Genomic DNA, 20,284 nt, shown 5'->3' with positions numbered 1-20,284 from the left:
AGATCAAGCCAACGTCGATGGCTCTGTTCGACCTCCATTTATAAATAAAAAAAAGAGTGATATTGATTCCAATGTTATGTTCTACCACGTACTAACTCTAACTCACCAGCAAATCATCAAGAATTAATGTTCAATTCTTCTGATTCCTCTTGTGGCAAACAAGACTTTTGGATCAAATCTGGAAATAATGTGGTATTGCATGCATATTCCACACAGACACAGTGTTCGAAAGGTCAAAGCGTAAATCAATGCATGTTACTGTTAGGGCTTATCAGTGATGATGCAGAGTACGTACTGCTGTAGACTCCCTCCTTCCACAGTTGTGTGAATCTGACCATTTCATGTCCTTTTCATCTAAAGTTGCAAAGTGACATTTTGTCAAATTCTTTTGGAAAAACAACAGGTTTTCTTTTTTTTTTTTTTTTGGGTGAAGGGCAATAGCTATTTTGAATTACACATTATTTTGGAGTACGTTCTCCAGACTCTAAATAATTAGTCACGATGCTCTCATCTGTATACCAACATGAGTTTGAGGAGTGTAAAACAAAGTTTCAAGTACCATTTTGTCCAATTCTTAAGGAAAGCATCAACTATTTTAAATTATATTTTAGAGACTCAAATAAGTCATCATGCTCTCACATGTTATACCAACCTAAAGTAATGCTAAGACCATCTCCAACCAATGAGATAAAGTTTAAAATATAAGCTTTAAAATCCCCTTAAATCATCTCCAACCATTAGGCTAAAATAAACCCTGAGGAGAAAATATATCTCTGGGTTAGATTCCCCCCATGATTTAAGTCTGGCTTAAATTATTCTGAACTCACTAAACTGTAATATTTCAAACTTTTTTTTTGTACTTATAATCTAACGGCTGTGATCAAATGACATCAAATCTAACGGTAAAAAAAAGATTTGACAACCCAAAATTAAATCTAACGTCTAAAATAATGTAAGAAAATTATTTAAATAAAATTTCACTTAAATTTTTATAAATAACTATATATTTATATGATTTTTAATTAAGATTAAAATGTTCATAAAAATAATTAGGATAATCTACATAAATTTTATTTTCAAAAAAGTTACCCAAAAATAAAAGGCTAAAATCATTATTTAATAATCTCATGCTAAAATTTTTAAGGCATAAAGGTTGGAGTAAAAAATAGTTTTTGAGTTATAGCTTAAATTTTTTTACTTAAAATTTTAAGCTTTATCCCCAAGGTTTGAGATGGTCTAAGGAGGCTAAAATTTTAAACTAAATTTACTAAACTAATGACATGGTTGTGATGATTGGATTATTAATTAAGTGTTGATAACGTGCTTATTTTTTTATTGATGACACATTTGATTTGCAAATTTAACCAAATATGTAGACCAAACTTTATGAACCAAATTATATGGAAGTTGATGATTGAATTATTACTTAAGTATTGATTAACGTGCTTATTTTTTATTAATGATACATCACAATTTATACACATCACAATTTTATGAACCAAATGCAGAATAATCTTTTTAAGCACCAATCACAATTGATCTATACGTACAATTATATATGTATCATATATTGTAGAGCTAGCACATCAATATATAACTAGAGTTTGAAATAGATAATTAGATTTATAATTTGCAGTGTAGTCGATATCATGTTATTTTGCGCGGAAATTATATTGAAAGAGATGGATGCATGTGGATAGCAACGGGAGAAAGGCGGTTTGTACTATTTACACGTGAGCTGTAGTCTATGGACATCAAAGAAGTAAATTAAGAGAGAAAGCAAAAGGAGACAGGGGCTGGTGGTACTATTGTCTGGTCTGTATACACTCCACAGGTTCCAAGTCCAGTCCAGGGCAGCTGGGGATAGCAAGATCGAGATATGGCCAAAGTGCCGCAGTCCTTGTGGAAATTAAGATGGATATCTGACGAGAAGTGAATTTGAAATTGGAATAATATATAATTAGATAGATGCATGGCTAGCTCTCGATAAAGAATGCATTTGAAAAGTCCGGTCAGAACATATTTATTTCCTTTTTCTGGTTTCCTAAATGTGGATTTAGTGTGAAAGTTCCCTTCTGATTTCTGACCACCACCTTCATTAGCCAAATGGTTCCTTCATGATATGACTACTTGGAGAAATTTTTCAATATGACCAGAATACGGTTGGTACACCATATATTTTTATATAAGTGATGAAATTTTTTATTTTTTAATACATATATCCCACCATTTGTATAATAACACGTGATGTACCACCACATGTTCCGATCACACCGAAAAATCTCTCGGCTACTTGACTCCTAATAGGTAACTAAAGCAAAACCTAACAGGCTAATAGGTAAAGAAAATCAAATTTTTATTCCACAACAGTACTCTAGACTTGTCCAACAAGAACACCCATATATAAGATGACAAAATAACCTAACATAATAATAAACCAAACAACTAACTAATTAAATTACCAGAACAATCCACTTAATTTTGTTTCTTGCACTTTTATGAAGTCCAATTTTTGTCTCGTTTTATTTTGTAGTTTTATATAAATGTCGATTTCCCTTTTTCCCAAAATCCATTTTTGAATAGTTTAAGCCAAAGGTTTGGGTTGCAAGTAAATGCCTAATTTGTCTTCTTTAAGCCTTATTGAGTTCGGCCCCAAACAAATATTGGTGAACCGATTACGTTCGTTCGAAATTTTATGGTTAGATTATATAGTTTGGAATTAGCCAAACCGCAACGTGCAAATTATGTGCGACTTAGATACAAATTCGAAACAACACAAATCGCGCTCAGCCCCCATTCGAGACCAATAACATATACCTAATAAGAATATGGTAGTAATTTTACTTACTTAAAATATCAAAATAAAAACAAAGGTCTTCCCCATTTTTCTCCTTTTTTTTCCACATTTTTCTTTCATATACATGGTACTTGATAGTATATATAATTCATCCAAGAACTTGCATGGCAAGTCTTACTATGGACTTCTGTTAAGGAGACCGCATGAATCGTGTATCTGCATGAAATCAATTAAAATATTTTGACTGTCGTCCCAGTATAAACCAGTTGAGTCATGGCTAAGAAATTAACACTTAAATATCGAGTCAAAGGTAGCTTTGAAACTGCTATGCAATTTCATTAAACTGTTTGAAGTTGGTACAGAAATTGTAAACCAAAAACTCCAGGTGTGTATCTGACTAGTTGGTTTAAGGGTCACAAAAGATTCATGCGTTTGGATTGCTATATTTTAATACATTTCCAGTTTGCTTGTCGCTTAACTTTAGCGTGATAAAGAAGGGTAAGACATAGACCCCCACTTAATTTCGATTAGTTTCCACTTCGCTTTTGGCTTAACTTCGCCAAATATATAGAAAATACATTCTTTCTGTACGAAATATTGAAAAAATCACCGCAATTAAGCCTATTTTAGTTGTTAGTTAAAAGATTAGTATGATCGTTTTCAAGAGAGACGTGTTGTCGTTAATTTATTTTCTGATTCTGTATATTCTTTATGGTAGATTTCAGTCAGCATGTTACCTCTTTTCCTTTTAGTTTCTTGTTCAATTCTTGGATGTTTCCTTTTGCACCTATTGCATTGGACTTTCTATATTAAAGTAAGAAGGCCAAACCGTCTAGTATTTTTTTTTTAAATCTACTTTAAATATGATTACATGACGTTATTATTCAACTCAAGTTTATAACACTTCAAGTTTTTTGTATTACTATACTTTAGAATTGTGACATATCAACCTTGTCATCCACTCATATCATAACACATAAAATAGTATACCACGTGAAACTATCCAAACCATCAATCAACGACTTTTACATTTTCACTAAGTAAAAATTATAAATCATTTACATTCTTCTTTTTACTTGTAAGATAATATTCTATATACATTGAACCTAAAATTTACTAATCAGCCCATACCCCACGGCTGGAATTCTCTCCTTAAAAGTTTAAAATAGTTAATCTAATACCATTAGACTTTTATTAACATATATCTAAACTAACTAGTGAAAGCAAGCGTATGATCTTGAGATTATCTAGCCAGTTTAACTACATGCATATAAAATTCTATCTGTTTGTTTAATTTATGTGCCCGTATATGCATGGATGCCTACTCCATAATTAAGCTGCATTCAAATTGTTTGGTGGATCTTTCTCAAAAGTTACATGGACATCATTATTAAATTGTTTGGCCTGGATCATTAACTCAAATTGTTTCGTGGATTATGTTGCATCAAATTGTTTGGTGGATCATTAATTAAAGGGAGTTTTAACGAAACACTCATAGTACACTTTTAACGAAAAACCAAATTTTTACATTTCCCTTGTACTATTCACTATACATTTATTTATCATTTTTCATTAAAACTAAAGTTTTTTTTTGGACTTTTTGTTAGTTTTCCTTTAATTAAATTGTTTGAGATGTACTCTAGGGATTAATTTTATCATGCAAGTACTACTTAATCAAAGGGATTTAATGTAGGTTATATATATGCCATGCATAAACATATGTATAAATATGACTAAAATCGTACTTTTTACATGTACTACATGCATGTCAATTAATGATTTTATTCAAGCTCTATATCATCACAAATGTCTCCTAAAATGTAGTTGTAAACATGATCAACATATATAAAAATAAGGTGATCTTCTTAATTAGTGTTTTTCAATAATATACGTAAGATTTAGTTGAGACTGGCCTCTCCGCACCCCTACGTGTTTGGCAAAATTACTTTTCTTTTTCATTATATGTATAGATTTAAAAAATAAAAATAAAAATAGTTATATCAGTAATTTACTCCCTCTTGTACGTGAGATAGTTTTATTTTGTATTTTTACAGTTTTTTCCCTGTTAAATTAAATTACATTCTTTAAAAATTAAAAAGGGAGCTTTTAGGCATTTTGAAAGTTTCACATTTTTTGCCTTCAACTTTGCCACACGCCTATGCATTTGACAATTGAATATTTTTTTTTTTTTATTGTTTGAGTTTTAGTTATTTTAGATATTATTATTTTTATTAAAATATATTTTGAAAAATAATGAACTTACTAACCACCTTACATGTTTTTAATCTTTTTTTTTTTTTTTTTTTTTTTTAAATTGTAACTGAAGAATGGCAATTTGGGTATTATGAAAGTTTCACCCTCTTGTATATCAGTAATTTACTCCCTCTTGTACGTGAGATAGTTTTATTTTGTATTTTTACAGTTTTTTCCCTGTTAAATTAAATTACATTCTTTAAAAATTAAAAAGGGAGCTTTTAGGCATTTTGAAAGTTTCACATTTTTTGCCTTCAACTTTGCCACACGCCTATGCATTTGACAATTGAATATTTTTTTTTTTTTATTGTTTGAGTTTTAGTTATTTTAGATATTATTATTTTTATTAAAATATATTTTGAAAAATAATGAACTTACTAACCACCTTACATGTTTTTAATCTTTTTTTTTTTTTTTTTTTTTTTAAATTGTAACTGAAGAATGGCAATTTGGGTATTATGAAAGTTTCACCATTTTTTTTCTTCTCCCTATATATATATATATATATAGATAGATAGATAGATATAGATAAATGATTCTTATTATACATTGAAAACAATTGCACCATGACGCCAAGAATTTTTTGTGTACCTAAAACACTTGTCACGTCATGTATCTTTCTATGTGTTATAACATGAGTGACTGATAAGGTTGATATGTCTCACTAGTAAAGTATGTTAATTAAAAAATAATAAATGTGCTACAATTTATGCGTGACTATAATATATTCAACAGAATTATATACTTTGATCAACAAATGTAAACGAACCATGACGAGGAAGGTTCCCGTACATGACTTACCAATTTCGCATAACATTTACTAGCTAGAGAAATGATCGTGAACCACAATGGAAATTTGACCCTAGCAAAGCCTTATAGACTTGAAATTCAATTTCACGTGCTTCCATCATCATGACGACCCTCTCATGCAGCCCTGGACCTCCACTATAAATACGATCTGCTCTCACATTGTTTTACCAACCAAGCAAATCGATAGTATACAAATATACCACCCTCATTTCTAAACCCATCTCTTTCATCAATCAGCTCGCCTAACCAAAAAATTATGGATCCAATAGTCTCAAAACTTGGTATCATTGGTGCCGGTGTAAGTGGCATAGCAGCAGCTAAACAACTAGCCCATTACAACCCTATTATTCTCGAGGCCTCCGACTCCATTGGAGGGGTTTGGAGGCATTGTTCTTACAGTTCCACAAAACTTCAGTCCCATCGATGTGACTATGAGTTCTCTGACTTCCCTTGGCCTGACAGGGACAACACTGAATATCCTTCTCACCTTGAGATATTGGCCTACTTGAACTCTTATGCTGAGCACTTTGATGTGCTTAAGTTTGTCAGGTTTAATTCCAAGGTGGTCGAGGTCCGGTTCATTGGTGACCGAGAAAACACTGAATTTGGTGTCAAACCTGTGGAGTATCGGACTCTCTCGCCAGCTGGCGGTCAGCCTGTTTGGGAAGTTGCTGTCCAGACTAATGATTCAGAGACCATTCAGGTTAGTCAATTACTTCATATGCGAATGGTATTTTGGTACAGTTTCATGCATGCCTAGGGTTTGCACATCACTTCTTACAATATGTTTGTGGAAATGGAATTCTCGGATTAATTACCAGAGTCTTATAGGAATATATAGATGCAAATATGTTACAAATAGTACTTTTAATTATTCGTAATCAAATTAATGGTAATCAATAAAATTATTTGAACATGCAAATTACGAACACTATCCGATAGAGGTGGACCATACCACTGTATTAGATAGTATACCAGCAAGTAAGACGCAGTGAGATAATACTTTTTTTCTGTAATTCAAATGATCGATCCATACTAGTTATTATCTTGGATATGGTAAAATTAGGTTCTGATTTATTTTATTTTTTGTTTGAATTAATTCAGTGGTACGCCTTCGAGTTCATTGTGGTTTGCATCGGGAAATATGGTGATACACCCAAAATTCCAGAGTTTCCAAACAATAAAGGCCCTGAAGTGTTTCAAGGCCAAGCTCTTCATGCTCTTGATTACTGCAAACTGGACAAGGACGCTGCATCTCAATTACTAAAGGATAAGAAAGTCGTTGTAGTTGGCTACAAAAAATCAGCTATTGATTTAGCTGTCGAGTGTGCGGAGGCAAACCAAGGTAAAAGTTTGGTCCTCAAATTTCATACATATATGGGGAAATCTTAGGGTAAAAATAGGTCTACATTTCCACGTTACGGGGTTGTAATTTGCCTGGTTACACACAGCAGAAAGAAATTCAAGAATTGAAAATTACGAATTGCGTGGTCAGGGAATCAAAAGAGCTGACCAATATATATATGATGCGTTTTGACTTTTTATTTTTAGTTTTTTGACGAATTCTTTTTGACTTCTTTGACTGCACATGTTTTTCAACGATTCCCAAATCACATTAATTGAATTACGTACAAACCATTAGATTTGACATTATAAATGTTTATTAAATGTTAATTACGTACAAACCATTAGATTCATAAATATTCATTATTAATCAATTATTTACTAATCATCAACGGTTACGCATTCTTCACATCATTCATAAATTATGCGTGTATAAGAGATTTGAAATTTCGCAATGCATGAAGAGGCCGTGTGATTATGTAAAAAATAGTTTCACACAAAAGAAAAAAAAAGAACCTTGTAAAGAATTAGAAGGAGTTTGTTTAATGATTCTAAATCACATGAATTACCTACACACCATAAGATTTGACTTCATAAATGTTAATTATTAATCAATTATTTGCTAATCAACAGTCATGCATTCTTTAGGTCACTCAATTATATTATCTGCATATAAGAGATTTAAAATTTCACGATACATGAAGGGACCGTGTGAATATATGAAAAATGGTTCCACACAGAAAGTAAAAGAACCTTGCAAAGACTTAAAAGGAGTTGTCACTTTCTCCGTTACCAATTGTTTATGGAATTAAGACCTCGATTTCTGACCTTTTATGAGTCTTGATTATATTGACCTGAATTACTTTTAATTCCTTTTATGGATGTATTGCAGGACCAGAAGGCAAACCATGCACCATGGTAGTAAGGACTTTACATTGGACTGTTCCCCATTACTGGATTTGGGGCTTGCCGTTTTTCTTGTTCTACTCTACAAGGTCTTCACAGTTTCTTCATCAAAGACCTAACCAAAGCTTCCTCAGAACCCTCCTTTGCTCTCTAATTATGTCTCCAATGGTAAGTTAAAAATAATAACTAATCAGTTCATATCAAGAAAAGAAAATATTAAACTAATACGTGAGAAGTGACTTATGCACACTTTCTTCTCCCCATACACACTTCCGGCCTTTGGATTGAGTAAATCCACTGAGAATCACGAGACAAGACTTAAAAGGGTGTGTAGAAGAAGAAGAAAAAATGTGCGGGAATCATTTACTTAATATATAAGAGATGAATGCTTAAAGGTTTGGTTGTTATTTACAGAGGCATGCAGTTTCAAAATTTATTGAATCATATTTGCTGTGGAAGATGCCTTTGGAGAAGTATGGACTAAAGCCAGATCATTCATTTGAGGAGGACTATGCATCCTGCCAGATGGCTATCATGCCGGAAAATTTCTTCTCCGAGGCGGATAAGGGAAAAATTGTGTTCAAAAGATCAACATCAAAATGGTGGTTTTCTGCTGATGGAATTGAATTTGATGACAATACTAAGATAAAAGCTGATGTTGTGGTCCTTGCAACTGGTTACGATGGTAAGAAAAAACTCAAATCCATCTTACCGGACCCTTTTCGCAGCTTGTTGGAGTATCCTTCTGGTATCATACCCTTATACAGGTAAACCTAGTTTTCGGATTGGGATTTTAAAAATTTACAAGTCTTAGAAATGTTAAAATTGGAGAGTAAAATTTTTGAATGCATGTTTCTTCTGCAGGGGAACAATTCATCCTTTGATCCCAAACATGGCTTTCGTGGGTTATCTCGAGAGTGTTTCAAATCTTCATTCTTCTGAATTGCGCAGCATATGGCTGGCCAGGCTGCTGGATAATAAATTTGAGCTTCCAAGTGTGCAGAAAATGCTTGAGCAAACAAGTAAAGAAGTGGAAATCTCAAAGAAAACAACCAGGTTCTACAGGAGGCATTGCATTTCTACTTTTAGCATCAACCACAGCGACGAAATTTGCGAGGAGATGGGATGGACATCTTGGAGGAAGAATACTTGGTTGGCAGAAGCATTTAGCCCATATGGAAGTCAAGACTATCTGAAGAAACATTGAACCTACAGTTTGCAATAACCTATTAAGTTTATAATCGAGAGTTACATAAGTACTAAGAATAAAGAAACCCTAGCTCCTTACTGAAAAAAGTAATGAATTATTGTGCCATGTATAAGCAATTCAAAATCTATTTAATTATCTCAATAAATAATTTCTCCATTATTGTTTACTTGTGAAATTCCCACAAAATTATGAGCTGCTCGCAAAGTTGCCAACTAATTCACATATACGAAAAATAACTGATTGTTATAAGTTATAACCCTATTTTGTGGAGATGTAACACACAGATGGAAAAACAAGTAGCTAAAAACATGAGAGCTTTCGAAGTAGTTTAAGCTAGAGTTTCTTTCGATATGATTCTCAGGTTGGAACTGGTTGGTTTAGATGAGTTGAACCACACCATTTTTGTCCAGAACACGTCTGTCTCCCAGGCAATGTCCTCAACACATCCGATAACCCTCATCGCGTGCAAACATTTAAAATCGTAATCAACCTCAAGCGTGATTTGTAGTGGTTATGCATTCAAGGCCTAGTGCGAGATTACCATACAACATTCTCAAGCTATTGAAGGGTTTATTATGTGTTTAAACCATAGGCATGGTAGTTATGGAAAGAAGGTAGAGGAATGGAGATGGTTGATGGATCAGTAAGCGAAACATGCCGGCCTCAAAAAGCTAGGGCTTTTGGGCATTCAAGCTTCGCTGATTGGGTTTTAACTTCTAACAATATTGCGTTATAGTTGTTGCAGTCATATTTAGAATAGGAATGTGATTGTGTAAATCCTAAGGAATCTGGGAAAGTATTATATATTCCTCTTAGGATTAGATTACCTATTAAATGTTGTAATCATAAAGGAAAAGGTTTTACCCTTTCTACTACTATAAATAAAGGCACAATGGTTTGAATTAAACACACCTCACAATTAAATCAATCTCTCTTCTCCCTAAAGCTTGCCGCACCCCTCTCCCTCTTTAACCCTAGATCGCTCAATCAAATAGGCCTACAACACGTTATCAGCACGCTCTTGCCAGAAGCTGAGGAATTGACGCATCGTAGGAGGAGGCTATCATCCACCACATTCAAAGGCTTATTAGTTTTCTGCTAATCAGGTACACTTAAAATAAAGGAAGATATTTGAAACGTCCACGAAGCACGAAAACATTCCCCATGATGCATGAACCCTGTTATGTTTATATTTTCTTTTCGATATATATATATATATATATATATATTGTATATGTTCATATATTTGTCAATATATATATTTGTTTCATGCATCGCACAATTAAATTGTTATGTGGAATTTGTGAGTCAAAATATAAAATTAAATTAGAAGCAAATTTGGGTTTTTCTGAAACCCTAGGTTCGAAAATTGGGTATGTTTTTGGTCTCACCATGGGATGGCATCACCCTGATGCCCTTGGACTACCTGTGCAGCCCCTGTAGGGCTTGCTGCTTCACAACCACGGGCATGCAGCCCTAGTTTCTGGTCCACAGCCTTTAAGCCTAGCTTGCTGAGCCCCCTTTGTCACGGCCTGCATCATCAGCAGCCAGCCCATGCGCTGAGCTTAGCTTCCCGTACCCAAGACCCAGGTCCCAGCCTTCGCTGAGCCTTCCCGCGTGCTCGCCCACAAGCCAGTGTGTGCTGGGCTTGTTTCCATGCCCCCCTCACAGTCCAATTTCAAAACCCAGCTTGCGGCTGGGGTTTCCTCCCTTCATCGTGGCCTGCAGACCACCCCAAGGTCCCTTTTTTGGGCCTCATCTTATATTTAAGGCACCCAACCCGTGCCCTATTACCCACGACACTAAGCCCAAATTATTTTTGGGGCTCTAGTTTCGATCCAATAATATTATTTTCATATTATTTAGATTCTACAATCGACCTTGTATAGCCCAATTTATTGAATTAATTAAAAGTGACCTCCAGTCCATTAATCTGATAATGAATCCAAAATTATTAACCTAAAGATCACTTTTGGACATTAATGATTCAATAATTTATTTTTATACTTTGAACCGCCACATATTTTCGTAGTACCGCAGCTCTCACACTTGAGTTCCCGAAGACGACTCAAATCCACTACACTTAGTATATTGCATTCTATGTTTCTTGCAGGAACCTCTCATTATGAACTAATCGTTCATAAAACTAAATTGAACCTATAGTTTCAAATTTAGTGCATTTGAAACCTGAAGTTTTCATTCAAAACATACCACATGAAACTTATAGTTTTCATGCATAAATTATACCACTACATGTCTATAGAACTTGTATGTTTTACGATATATGTCTATGGTGGCTTACCATATGACTAATCACGTTTTCTCCCTCCGTTTTAGGGATATGTCGAACTTAAACAAGCTCGATTTCTCCGCTCTAGAAGTCTCTAGAAGAAACTATCTGAAGTGGGTTGAAGACGTGAAGCTCAATCTCACTGCAAAAGGGTATTAAAGCCACCATCGAGGCACCTATCGCCGACAAACCTGTTGACGAAGCTCAGCAGGCTACTGCAATGATCTTCATTCGAAGACACATCCATGATGCATTGCAGACTGAGTATCTTGCTAAGGAAGACCCACGCACCCTCTGGCTTGCTCTGGCCGATCGTTTCGATTACCAGAAAGACATATACTTGCATGAAGCAAGACACGACTGGCAGCATCTTCATTTCCAAGACTTTAAGTCCGTGAATGAATACAACTCTGAAGTTTGTAGGATCCGTTCTTTGTTGAAATTCTGCAAAGTAGAACTAACCGAATCAGATCTCCTGGAGAAGACCTATTTGACCTTCCATGCCACTAATATTGTCCTGCAGCAACAATATCGGGCATAGAAATTCACCAAGTTTTTGGATTTGATCTCTGTTTTACTTTTCGCTGAAAAGCAGAACCATCTTTTGATGAAAAATCATCAAGCTCGACCCACTAGCGCTAACCTCACCTGAAGCGCATGTGACTTATTCTAGCAGCCATAAGCGACGAAAGAATTGTTGTGGTCATGGCAATGGGTGACAAGCCCAACCACGAGCCTAAGGTCAACAAAATGTTGCACCTAAGAGAAGAAATATGACCCAGTAGCGTCCATCACTCGCCCCTATGGTCCCAAACTTTAAGAACAAGGGCAAAGCTCCTACTCAGGCTGCTTCTACTGAACTATACATATGCTATCGTTGTGGATCCAAGGATCATTGGTCACGCGTATGCTGAGCTTCCCCTGAGGCTAATGCCAAGTATCATTCTTATCGTGAGTCTAACTTTGTACATGTGGATCATTTGGAAGATGCAACTATATCCATGGAGATATCGGACTTTCAGGAGGCATTAGCGTCTATGGATGAATAAATTAGACATGTTTTTAGGGTGTTTACCCCTAGTGGCCAAACCCACTAGGAGTGGCCAGCCTACCCCCTAATTTGCTAGGTTTATGGTTTAATTTTAAACAATTTTTCTAAGTATGTGGAATAATTTGTTTGGTTTTGGTTTTTTTTTTGAATTATGGATTGTTATTTGAATGGATATTATTCTCTCGAATTGCTTAATTGAATGAATGGACTTATATTTTTGCATGTGACCAATTCAATCAATTTATGTCTAGGTGTGTCTAGTGGGGAAGTTAGTTGTCTGGAAGATAGTGCAACCACGCACACCATCTTGCGTGAACGACACTATTTTACTAACTTAATACCCAAGAAAACTCATTTGACAACTCTTTCAGGACCATCCAACCTGATTGAAGGATACGGAAAGGCACGTATCATGTTGTCTAATGGTACAATTCTGACCATCAATGAGGCACTCTATTCTCCACGTCCAGAAGAACGTTGCTGAGTTTTAAAGATATTGGAGATAATAAATATCATCTTGAAACCATTGAAGACCATGGTTCTAAATTTCTTTGTATCACTTCATACAAATATGGCCAAAAGCATATTCACGAGAAGTTGGAACGCTTGCCGAGTTGGTTATACATCACCACCATTTGCGGCATAGAAGCCCACAGTGTGGTAGGCCCTATGCCTGAGTTCCAGGACACTTTATTGCTTTGGCATGACCGTTTGGGACATCCTGGACGTGACATGATGCTTCGTATCCTTAAATCTTCTCACGGGCATAAGTTACATCCCTATATTGGAGTTCCGCCATGCAAAGTGTATTCTTTAGGGAAGTTGAATATTCAACCCTCCCATACAAAGATTATTCACGACCCCCCTAAATTTCTTCAGAGGATTCAATGGGACATTTGTGGACCTATCCAACCAACTTGCGGACCATTTAAATATTTTATGGTGTTGGTTGATGCATCGACAAGATGGTCACATGTTTGCTTGTTGTTTACACGTAACGCCACGTTTGCTAAACTCCAAGCTCAAATCATTAAGCTAAGGGCTCACCACCCTGATTATACGATTAAGTCTATTCGACTGGATAACGCGGAAGAGTTTACGTCACATACTTTTGACGATTATTGCATGTCAGTAGGGATTGATGTGGAACATCATGTGCCCCATGTTCAAACCCAAAATGGTCTGGCAGAAGCTTTCATAAAGCGCCTTGAATTGATAGCTTGGACTTTGGTTATGAGAACCAAACTGCCGATATCTGCCTAGGGCTATGCAATATTGCACGCGACTATGTTGGTCCGCCTGAGGCCTACTGCTACCCAACCACATTCACCGTTACAGTTGGTCACTGGATACGAGCCTGACGTCTCACATTTACGGGTGTTTATGTGCGCCATTTATATGCTAATAGCGCCGCCATTACGTACCAAAATGGATCCTCAGAGAAAAATGGGAATCTATGTCAGTTATGATTCGCTATCAATTGTTCGATACTTAGACCAACTCCAACAATGGCTTATAACCTAAAATTCCCCTTCCCCCCCCCCCCCCCCCCCAAAACCCACTCTAACCCATATGCTAAAGAAAACCTAAAACCCAAAACTTAAAAGAAGGCCAAATACCGGCCCGTTTTTAGGCCAAAAGTCATTATGGGCCCTACCTGTTGTGAGTGAAACACGGGCTGTGAAGCCCAGTTCCCTTTCCCTGACTTGCCCACGCACTGCACGCGCGAGGCATTTCAGCCTAGCCGACAACCCCACATGAGGGTGTTCCCTCAGCAATCATTCCAAAAAGTAGCCTAACGGCTACTTTTTATGATCTAACGGTCACGTTTAACTGGGCCATTGGTTAATCCAATAGTCCAGGTTCAAATTTTTTTTTTTTAGTTTTATATTTATGTATTTATTGAATCCAACGACTGAGATCAAATATAATTAAATATAACGGTAAAAAAAAGATCTAACGGTCCAAATTTAAATCCAACGGCTAGAATAATTTTAAAAAATGATTTAACTTAAAATTCAACCAAAAACTCTATAAATACCTATGTATTTGTTCAAACATCCACACAAAACTCACTTTTCTCCTACAATTCTTCCAATTTTTGTTTATACCATTTATTCTCATTTCCAGAATTTTCAAGATGGCAAAAGAGCATGTTAGAGGTCGTAATTGGACCTTTGACGAAGATATTGCTTTATGTTTGGCATGGATTTCGATTAGCGAAGATGGTGCCGTCGGCACCAATCAAAATAGAAAGGTTTTATGGGGTAAAATCGTTGATAAGTTCCATGAAAACTCCAACGCCGGTCGAAGGGAAGTTGGTGGTGTTATGATCGGTGGAAGATTATCAACAAAGCGTGCACTTTGTGGAAAGGAAGCTTGGAGGGAGCCATGGTTGACATGCTTAGTAGAAGGGGCGCCTCAGAAATTGTGAGTTTATTTGTTGATATGCTCCCACTATGTCTCATTTAGATCCCCGCACTGCCCAGTCTGAAACTGAGGTGCGACGAATTATAGATCTTCAGAGCATTACTCAAAGCATGCCGGATGCTTTTAATGATCTAGTAAAGGTGACAATATCACACATACCCGCTACAAACACACCTGCAAGGATAAATGTACCCCGCGTACGTCAACTGCCCGTCTGGGAAGGCTGGATCGTCTTCGAAGGTGGGGAGGCTGCACTTTCCACGTGGCAAGGTACATTGGCGGCTAACCAATCATGTGCTCTGACCCTGAAGAGTGGCAGACCCCCTGGTTCGAAGGATTCATAACCCCGGAAAAGGAAAATGGCACCAACTAGTGACCCTAGTTTGAATCTGACCATCGCTCACTCATCCGTTCCAACGTATGAGGTTATTCTAGATTACGGTGATGCTTCAGACGAAACATGTCGGCCTCCCGAGAATCGCGAGATTTCGGTCCATTACACAGTATTGGATGAGGTTTGGAATAGGAATGAGATGATCGTTGACGATGCATTCTCGTACTCAGTAGCTACTAACATCATGATTAGCGATGACATTGAACCACGTTCCGTCGATGAGTGTCGACGTAGAACCGATTGGTCAAACTGGAAAGAAGCAATCCAGGTAGAACTCGATTCGCTCACGAAATGTAAAGTGTTTAGACCTATTGTTCCTACACCACTACACGTGAAGCCGTTTGGTTACAAGTGGGTTTTCGTGAGGAAACATAATGAGAAGAATAAAATAGTGCGATACAAAGCACGCCTTGTAGCGCAAGGCTTCTCCCAACGCCCAGGGATTGATTACGAGGAGACATATTCCCCCATAATAGATGTTATAACGTTCCGCTACCTAATCAGTTTGGTAATTTCTGAAAAACTAAATATGCAGCTTATAGACGTGGTAACCGTGTATCTCTATGAGGATCTAGATACGGAAATCTACATGAAAGTTCTAGAATGACTTCCATTGACTGGTTCAAATAATTCTATACCACAGAACACTCTATCAATTAGGTCGAGGAGGTCACTCTACGAATTGAAATAATCGGGGCGGATGTGGTATAATCGTCTGAGTGAATATTTGACAAGTCAGGGTTATGTGAACAATGAACTATGCCCATGCGTGTTCATAAAGAAGTCACATTCTAGATTTGCAATCGTTGCAGTTTATGTTGATGACATGAACCTCATTGGGACTCCCACATAGCTTGAGGAAATTGCTGCACACCTGAAATTAGAATTTGAGATGAAGGATCTTGGGAAAACTCAATACTGTTTCGGCCTGAAGATCGAGCATTGTTCGGATGGAATCCTGGTACATCAATTGAACTACACCCAAAAAGTGTTGCGTTGTTTTAATGAGGATAAAGCGAAGCCTTCAAGTACACCCATGGTCGTTCGGACTCTAAATGCTAAACGAGATCCCTTCCTTCCAAATGAGGATGAGGAAAATATTTTGGAACCTGAAGTTCTTTACCTAAGTGCAATTGGGGCTTTATTTTACTTGGCTCAGTGCACTAGACTCGACATCTCCTTCGCTGTGAATCTATTGACTAGATACAGTAATGCACCCGCACACAGACACTGGAATGGTGTTAAAGACATTTTCCACTACCTCAAAGGTACTACGGATTTGGGTTTGTTCTATACCAGCAAATCTCCGAGTGTTGCCGCCCTCTATGGTACTCGGATTGATTATTGCCTTGTTGGTTACGCAGATGCTGGATATCTGTCTGACCCACATAGAGCACGTTCTCAAATGGGTTATGTCTTTACTGTTGGAGACATCGCTATATCTTAGAGGTCTACCAAGTAAATGCTAGTTATGACTTCGTCTAACCATGCTGAGATTCTCGCCCTGCATGTGCGTGATGCTTTTGGCTGAGAGAAGTTATGGAACATATTCGAAGCACTAGTAGCCTTACATCAGTCGTTGACCTTCCTACAATGATCTTTGAAGACAATGCAACATGTATCGAGCAATTGAAGAAGGGATACATTAAGGGAGACAACATAAGCACATAACGCCGAAGTTCTATTACTCACACTAACAGCAGTAACATCAAAACATTGAAGTTAAGCAAATCCGTTCCCAGGACAACCTGGCCGATCTCTTTACCAAGTCATTGCCCAAGTCTACATTTCAGAAGCTTGTTCAAGGAATCGGTATGCGTAAGTTGAATCGCTTGTAGTTCTCTTATTTAAAAGTTGTCTAACTCAGGGGGAGTATCTTAAAGCATACTTACATGATCTTAATGTACTCTTTTTTCCTACAATTAGGAGCGTTTTTCCCACTGGGTTTTTGCTACCTAACTAGGTTTTAATAAGGCACCCATCCTGGGATGATCACTCCGTTGAGTTCACTACCTTCGTCCAATTTGACGAGTGTTTTTTACATTATGCATATTTTCTTACTTTTCTCCTTAGTCTATGGGTTTTCCCCATTCCTTGGGATTTACCATAGCAAGGTTTTTGTGAGTTTTTACAAATGCATACTTCAAAATAAATTTGAGACTCGCAATCATCCGTTGTGCCGATGACTTCATCAACTATTCTACCTTATCTGCTGAAGATCTAATGCGATGGTTTGTTGAGTATTTACACACTCAAGGGGGAGTGTTGTAGTCATATTTAGAATAGGAATGTGATTGTGTAAATCCTAGGGAATCTGGGAAAGTATTATGTATTCCTATTAGATTAGATTACCTATTAAATGTTGTAATCCTAAAGGGAAAGGTTTTACCCTTTCTACTACTATAAATAAAGGCACAATGGGGTGAATCAAACACATCTCACAATTAAATCAATCTCTCTTCTCCCTAAAGCTTGCCTCACCCCTCTCTCTAACCCTAGATCGCTCAATCAAATAGGCCTACAACAATAGTAACATTTAAAAAATTTCAAAGGACTATTATACACAAATTAGAACCAGATTATTGTCATCCGTGTTCGATCTTCAGTTTTTGTAATCTCGTTAGTAAATATAAAATACCAATTCAAATTTTCCACAGTTGACTTACAAATAACATCTCACTTCATTGCTACCAAATATCACAGTAGTTTGCCTTATAGGGCATAGTTGCCATTAGTTATAACTAGATTGGATTATACAAAAACAACTACTTGCTAACCCTGTTTTGTGGAGATATAATGGACAAAGGGATGGAAACACAAGCAGCTAAAAAGATGAGAATTAATTTAGAGGCTTTGAAGTAGTTTGAGAGTTTCGTCGATATGCTTCTCTGGTTGGAACTGATTGTTGTAGATGAGTTTTACCACCCCATTCTTGTCCAGAACATATGTCTGCCTCCCGGGCAATGTCCCAAACAGATCCGACGGCACTCCCCATTCTTTCCTCACCTTGTTGCCCTCATCGCTTAGTAATGTGAATGGAAGTTTGTACTTCTTTGCAAAAGCCTGCAAACATTTTCAATTGTAATCAACTTCGAGCATTGATTCGTAATGCTTATGCATACAAAACTAACGCGCGCAAATTATAATTGTTGGCTCACGTATTAGTAGCTTACATTTTCAATTAATTCAAAAACCCAACAAATTTATCCTTACATCTGTTGAAGAATCATTGTGCATAATTTCCAAAAAAACTCTTTTGAAAGCAACATATACTAAGCCTTAATGTGATGACACTACATGATATAAACACACAAAACTTTCACATTACCTTGTGTGATGAGGGGTCATCACCACTAATCCCGACAACCTGGGCACCGGCCTTTTTAAACTTCTCATAAGAATCTCTGAAAGCACAAGCCTAGAGGAGTATCAAATTGTCAGTGTCTGCACTAACTAAAGGCACAATCTATCTGGCATTATCAGCTTCAATGCATATTTCATATCATAACAATCGAAAATTTACCGGACAGATAGCAGAAGTCATTGGCCAAAACTAATCCAGGATAAGCATATTAAGCATAAACAAACTTCAAATTAAGTGGAATTAGAACATGCTAAACAATGTGGTTAATTCGAACCTGTTTAGTGCAGCCAGGGGTCTCATCAGCAGGGTAGAAATATAGAACCACAGGCTTTCCCTTGAACTTGGAGAGGCTCACTGTCTTTCCATCCTGATCTTTCAATGTGAAGGCTGGAGGAACCTTACCCTTGTCCACCTGTCCACAAACCAACCAACCATAACCAATCAATAAAAAAAATGTAGCCGTCGTAAGGGACTCGTAGCTCAAATGATTAAAAGCGTTTATCCATGCACCCATTAATACGAAACACAACATGTATAAGCAAAATGTACCTTAGCAGAAATGAACATCTTGCCAGAGGAAGATGAAGGGATTGGCAGAGTGGAAGAAGTGGAGAACTTGAGGCCATAGAACTGGGAATGTGAAGAGCTGGAGACAATTGGGAGTGTTTGAGAAGATGGGTAGTGTTTGGGAGTTTGGGTGGGAAGTAGAGAGGGGAAGGCTGGGTGCTTGGGAACAGAGAGGGCGGCCATTGGATTGGATTGGAACCAGAGAGAAATATGAAGTGTCCTCCTTAGTTTCTCTGTTTCTCTGGTGGTTTTTTCACAATTGGAGGAGGAAGATAAGGGAGGGAGTGTTGGGTGTTGGGGAGAAGATGGGGATAGACTGGCTTTTGTGGACGATTGCTGACCCCAACCTTGTGTTACTAAGTTTTTTAGTATTTTACTACCTTTTCTATGGGAGTATTTTTTTTTATTGGTACAAAGTTCACCTTATAAATTATATTTTTTAGACAACAATGTTTTTACATTAAAGGGTGAGAGAATAAATTTGTATCAATTTTTTCATTCATCATATTTGAACTTAAGTCTCACTTATAAGTGAAGAGAAAAATCACTAGACCGCAGTACTAAATAGCCACCCAACAAAGTTTGTAAATCAAATTTTAGTGATGAATTACATCTACATTATATGTATTTATTACTGAATTTAGCATGATAAATTATGACAAGTTTTTTTTTTTTTTTTTTTTTTTTTTTTTTTTTTTTTTTTATGTCTAGCAGACATTAAATTGTCATTAACTATGGGACATGTGTTTACTTGTTGGGTGATCCTCCTCCTGCAACAAGTATGTGGCTTCGTCATATTAAGTGATTCTGTTGCCCCTAATCAAGTAATTCCCATGCTATATGTTTCATCACATAATTTTCACATAAT

General features: G+C 36.6%; 2 protein-coding genes across 2 annotated transcripts; one reads left to right on the top strand and one right to left on the bottom strand.

Annotated features, from left to right (window-relative positions):
* The first annotated feature begins 6,039 nt into the window (after positions 1-6,039).
* Positions 6,040-9,486, top strand: LOC137728985 (putative flavin-containing monooxygenase 1). The gene is made up of 5 exons (XM_068467805.2): positions 6,040-6,563; positions 6,965-7,205; positions 8,097-8,278; positions 8,525-8,877; positions 8,975-9,486. The coding sequence occupies exons 1-5, from the start codon at positions 6,117-6,119 to the stop codon at positions 9,315-9,317; spliced, it is 1,566 nt and encodes a 521-aa protein (XP_068323906.1). The 5' UTR covers positions 6,040-6,116; the 3' UTR covers positions 9,318-9,486.
* An 8,661-nt stretch (positions 9,487-18,147) lies between these two features.
* Positions 18,148-19,755, bottom strand: LOC137743958 (peroxiredoxin Q, chloroplastic). Its single transcript, XM_068483869.2, has 4 exons — positions 19,399-19,755; positions 19,124-19,261; positions 18,814-18,903; positions 18,148-18,548 (listed from the first exon to the last, which is right to left on the bottom strand). Exons 1-4 carry the CDS (start codon positions 19,597-19,599, stop codon positions 18,330-18,332), a joined length of 648 nt encoding a protein of 215 aa, XP_068339970.2. The 5' UTR covers positions 19,600-19,755; the 3' UTR covers positions 18,148-18,329.
* Positions 19,756-20,284: the final 529 nt, after the last annotated feature.

Source organism: Pyrus communis, chromosome 15 (genome assembly GCF_041283825.1).
Source record: "Pyrus communis isolate YQ-2024b chromosome 15, ASM4128382v1, whole genome shotgun sequence".
NCBI lineage: Eukaryota > Viridiplantae > Streptophyta > Magnoliopsida > Rosales > Rosaceae > Pyrus > Pyrus communis.
Note: the sequence above shows the minus strand (reverse complement) of the source record. Positions and strands in the feature narration are given on the sequence as shown.

Bases quoted from the DNA above. Each gene is read 5' to 3' on its own strand.
- LOC137728985 (XM_068467805.2), top strand. From the start codon at position 6,117: ATGGATCCAATAGTCTCAAAACTTGGTATCATTGGTGCCGGTGTAAGT. The intron at 6,564-6,964 runs GTTAGTCAATTA...GAATTAATTCAG, and splicing joins ATGATTCAGAGACCATTCAG to TGGTACGCCTTCGAGTTCAT. The intron at 8,878-8,974 runs GTAAACCTAGTT...TTTCTTCTGCAG, and splicing joins GGTATCATACCCTTATACAG to GGGAACAATTCATCCTTTGA.
- LOC137743958 (XM_068483869.2), bottom strand. From the start codon at position 19,599: ATGGCCGCCCTCTCTGTTCCCAAGCACCCAGCCTTCCCCTCTCTACTT. The intron at 18,904-19,123 runs GTTCGAATTAAC...ATACTCCTCTAG, and splicing joins CCCCTGGCTGCACTAAACAG to GCTTGTGCTTTCAGAGATTC. The intron at 18,549-18,813 runs GTAATGTGAAAG...AAATGTTTGCAG, and splicing joins ATGACCCCTCATCACACAAG to GCTTTTGCAAAGAAGTACAA.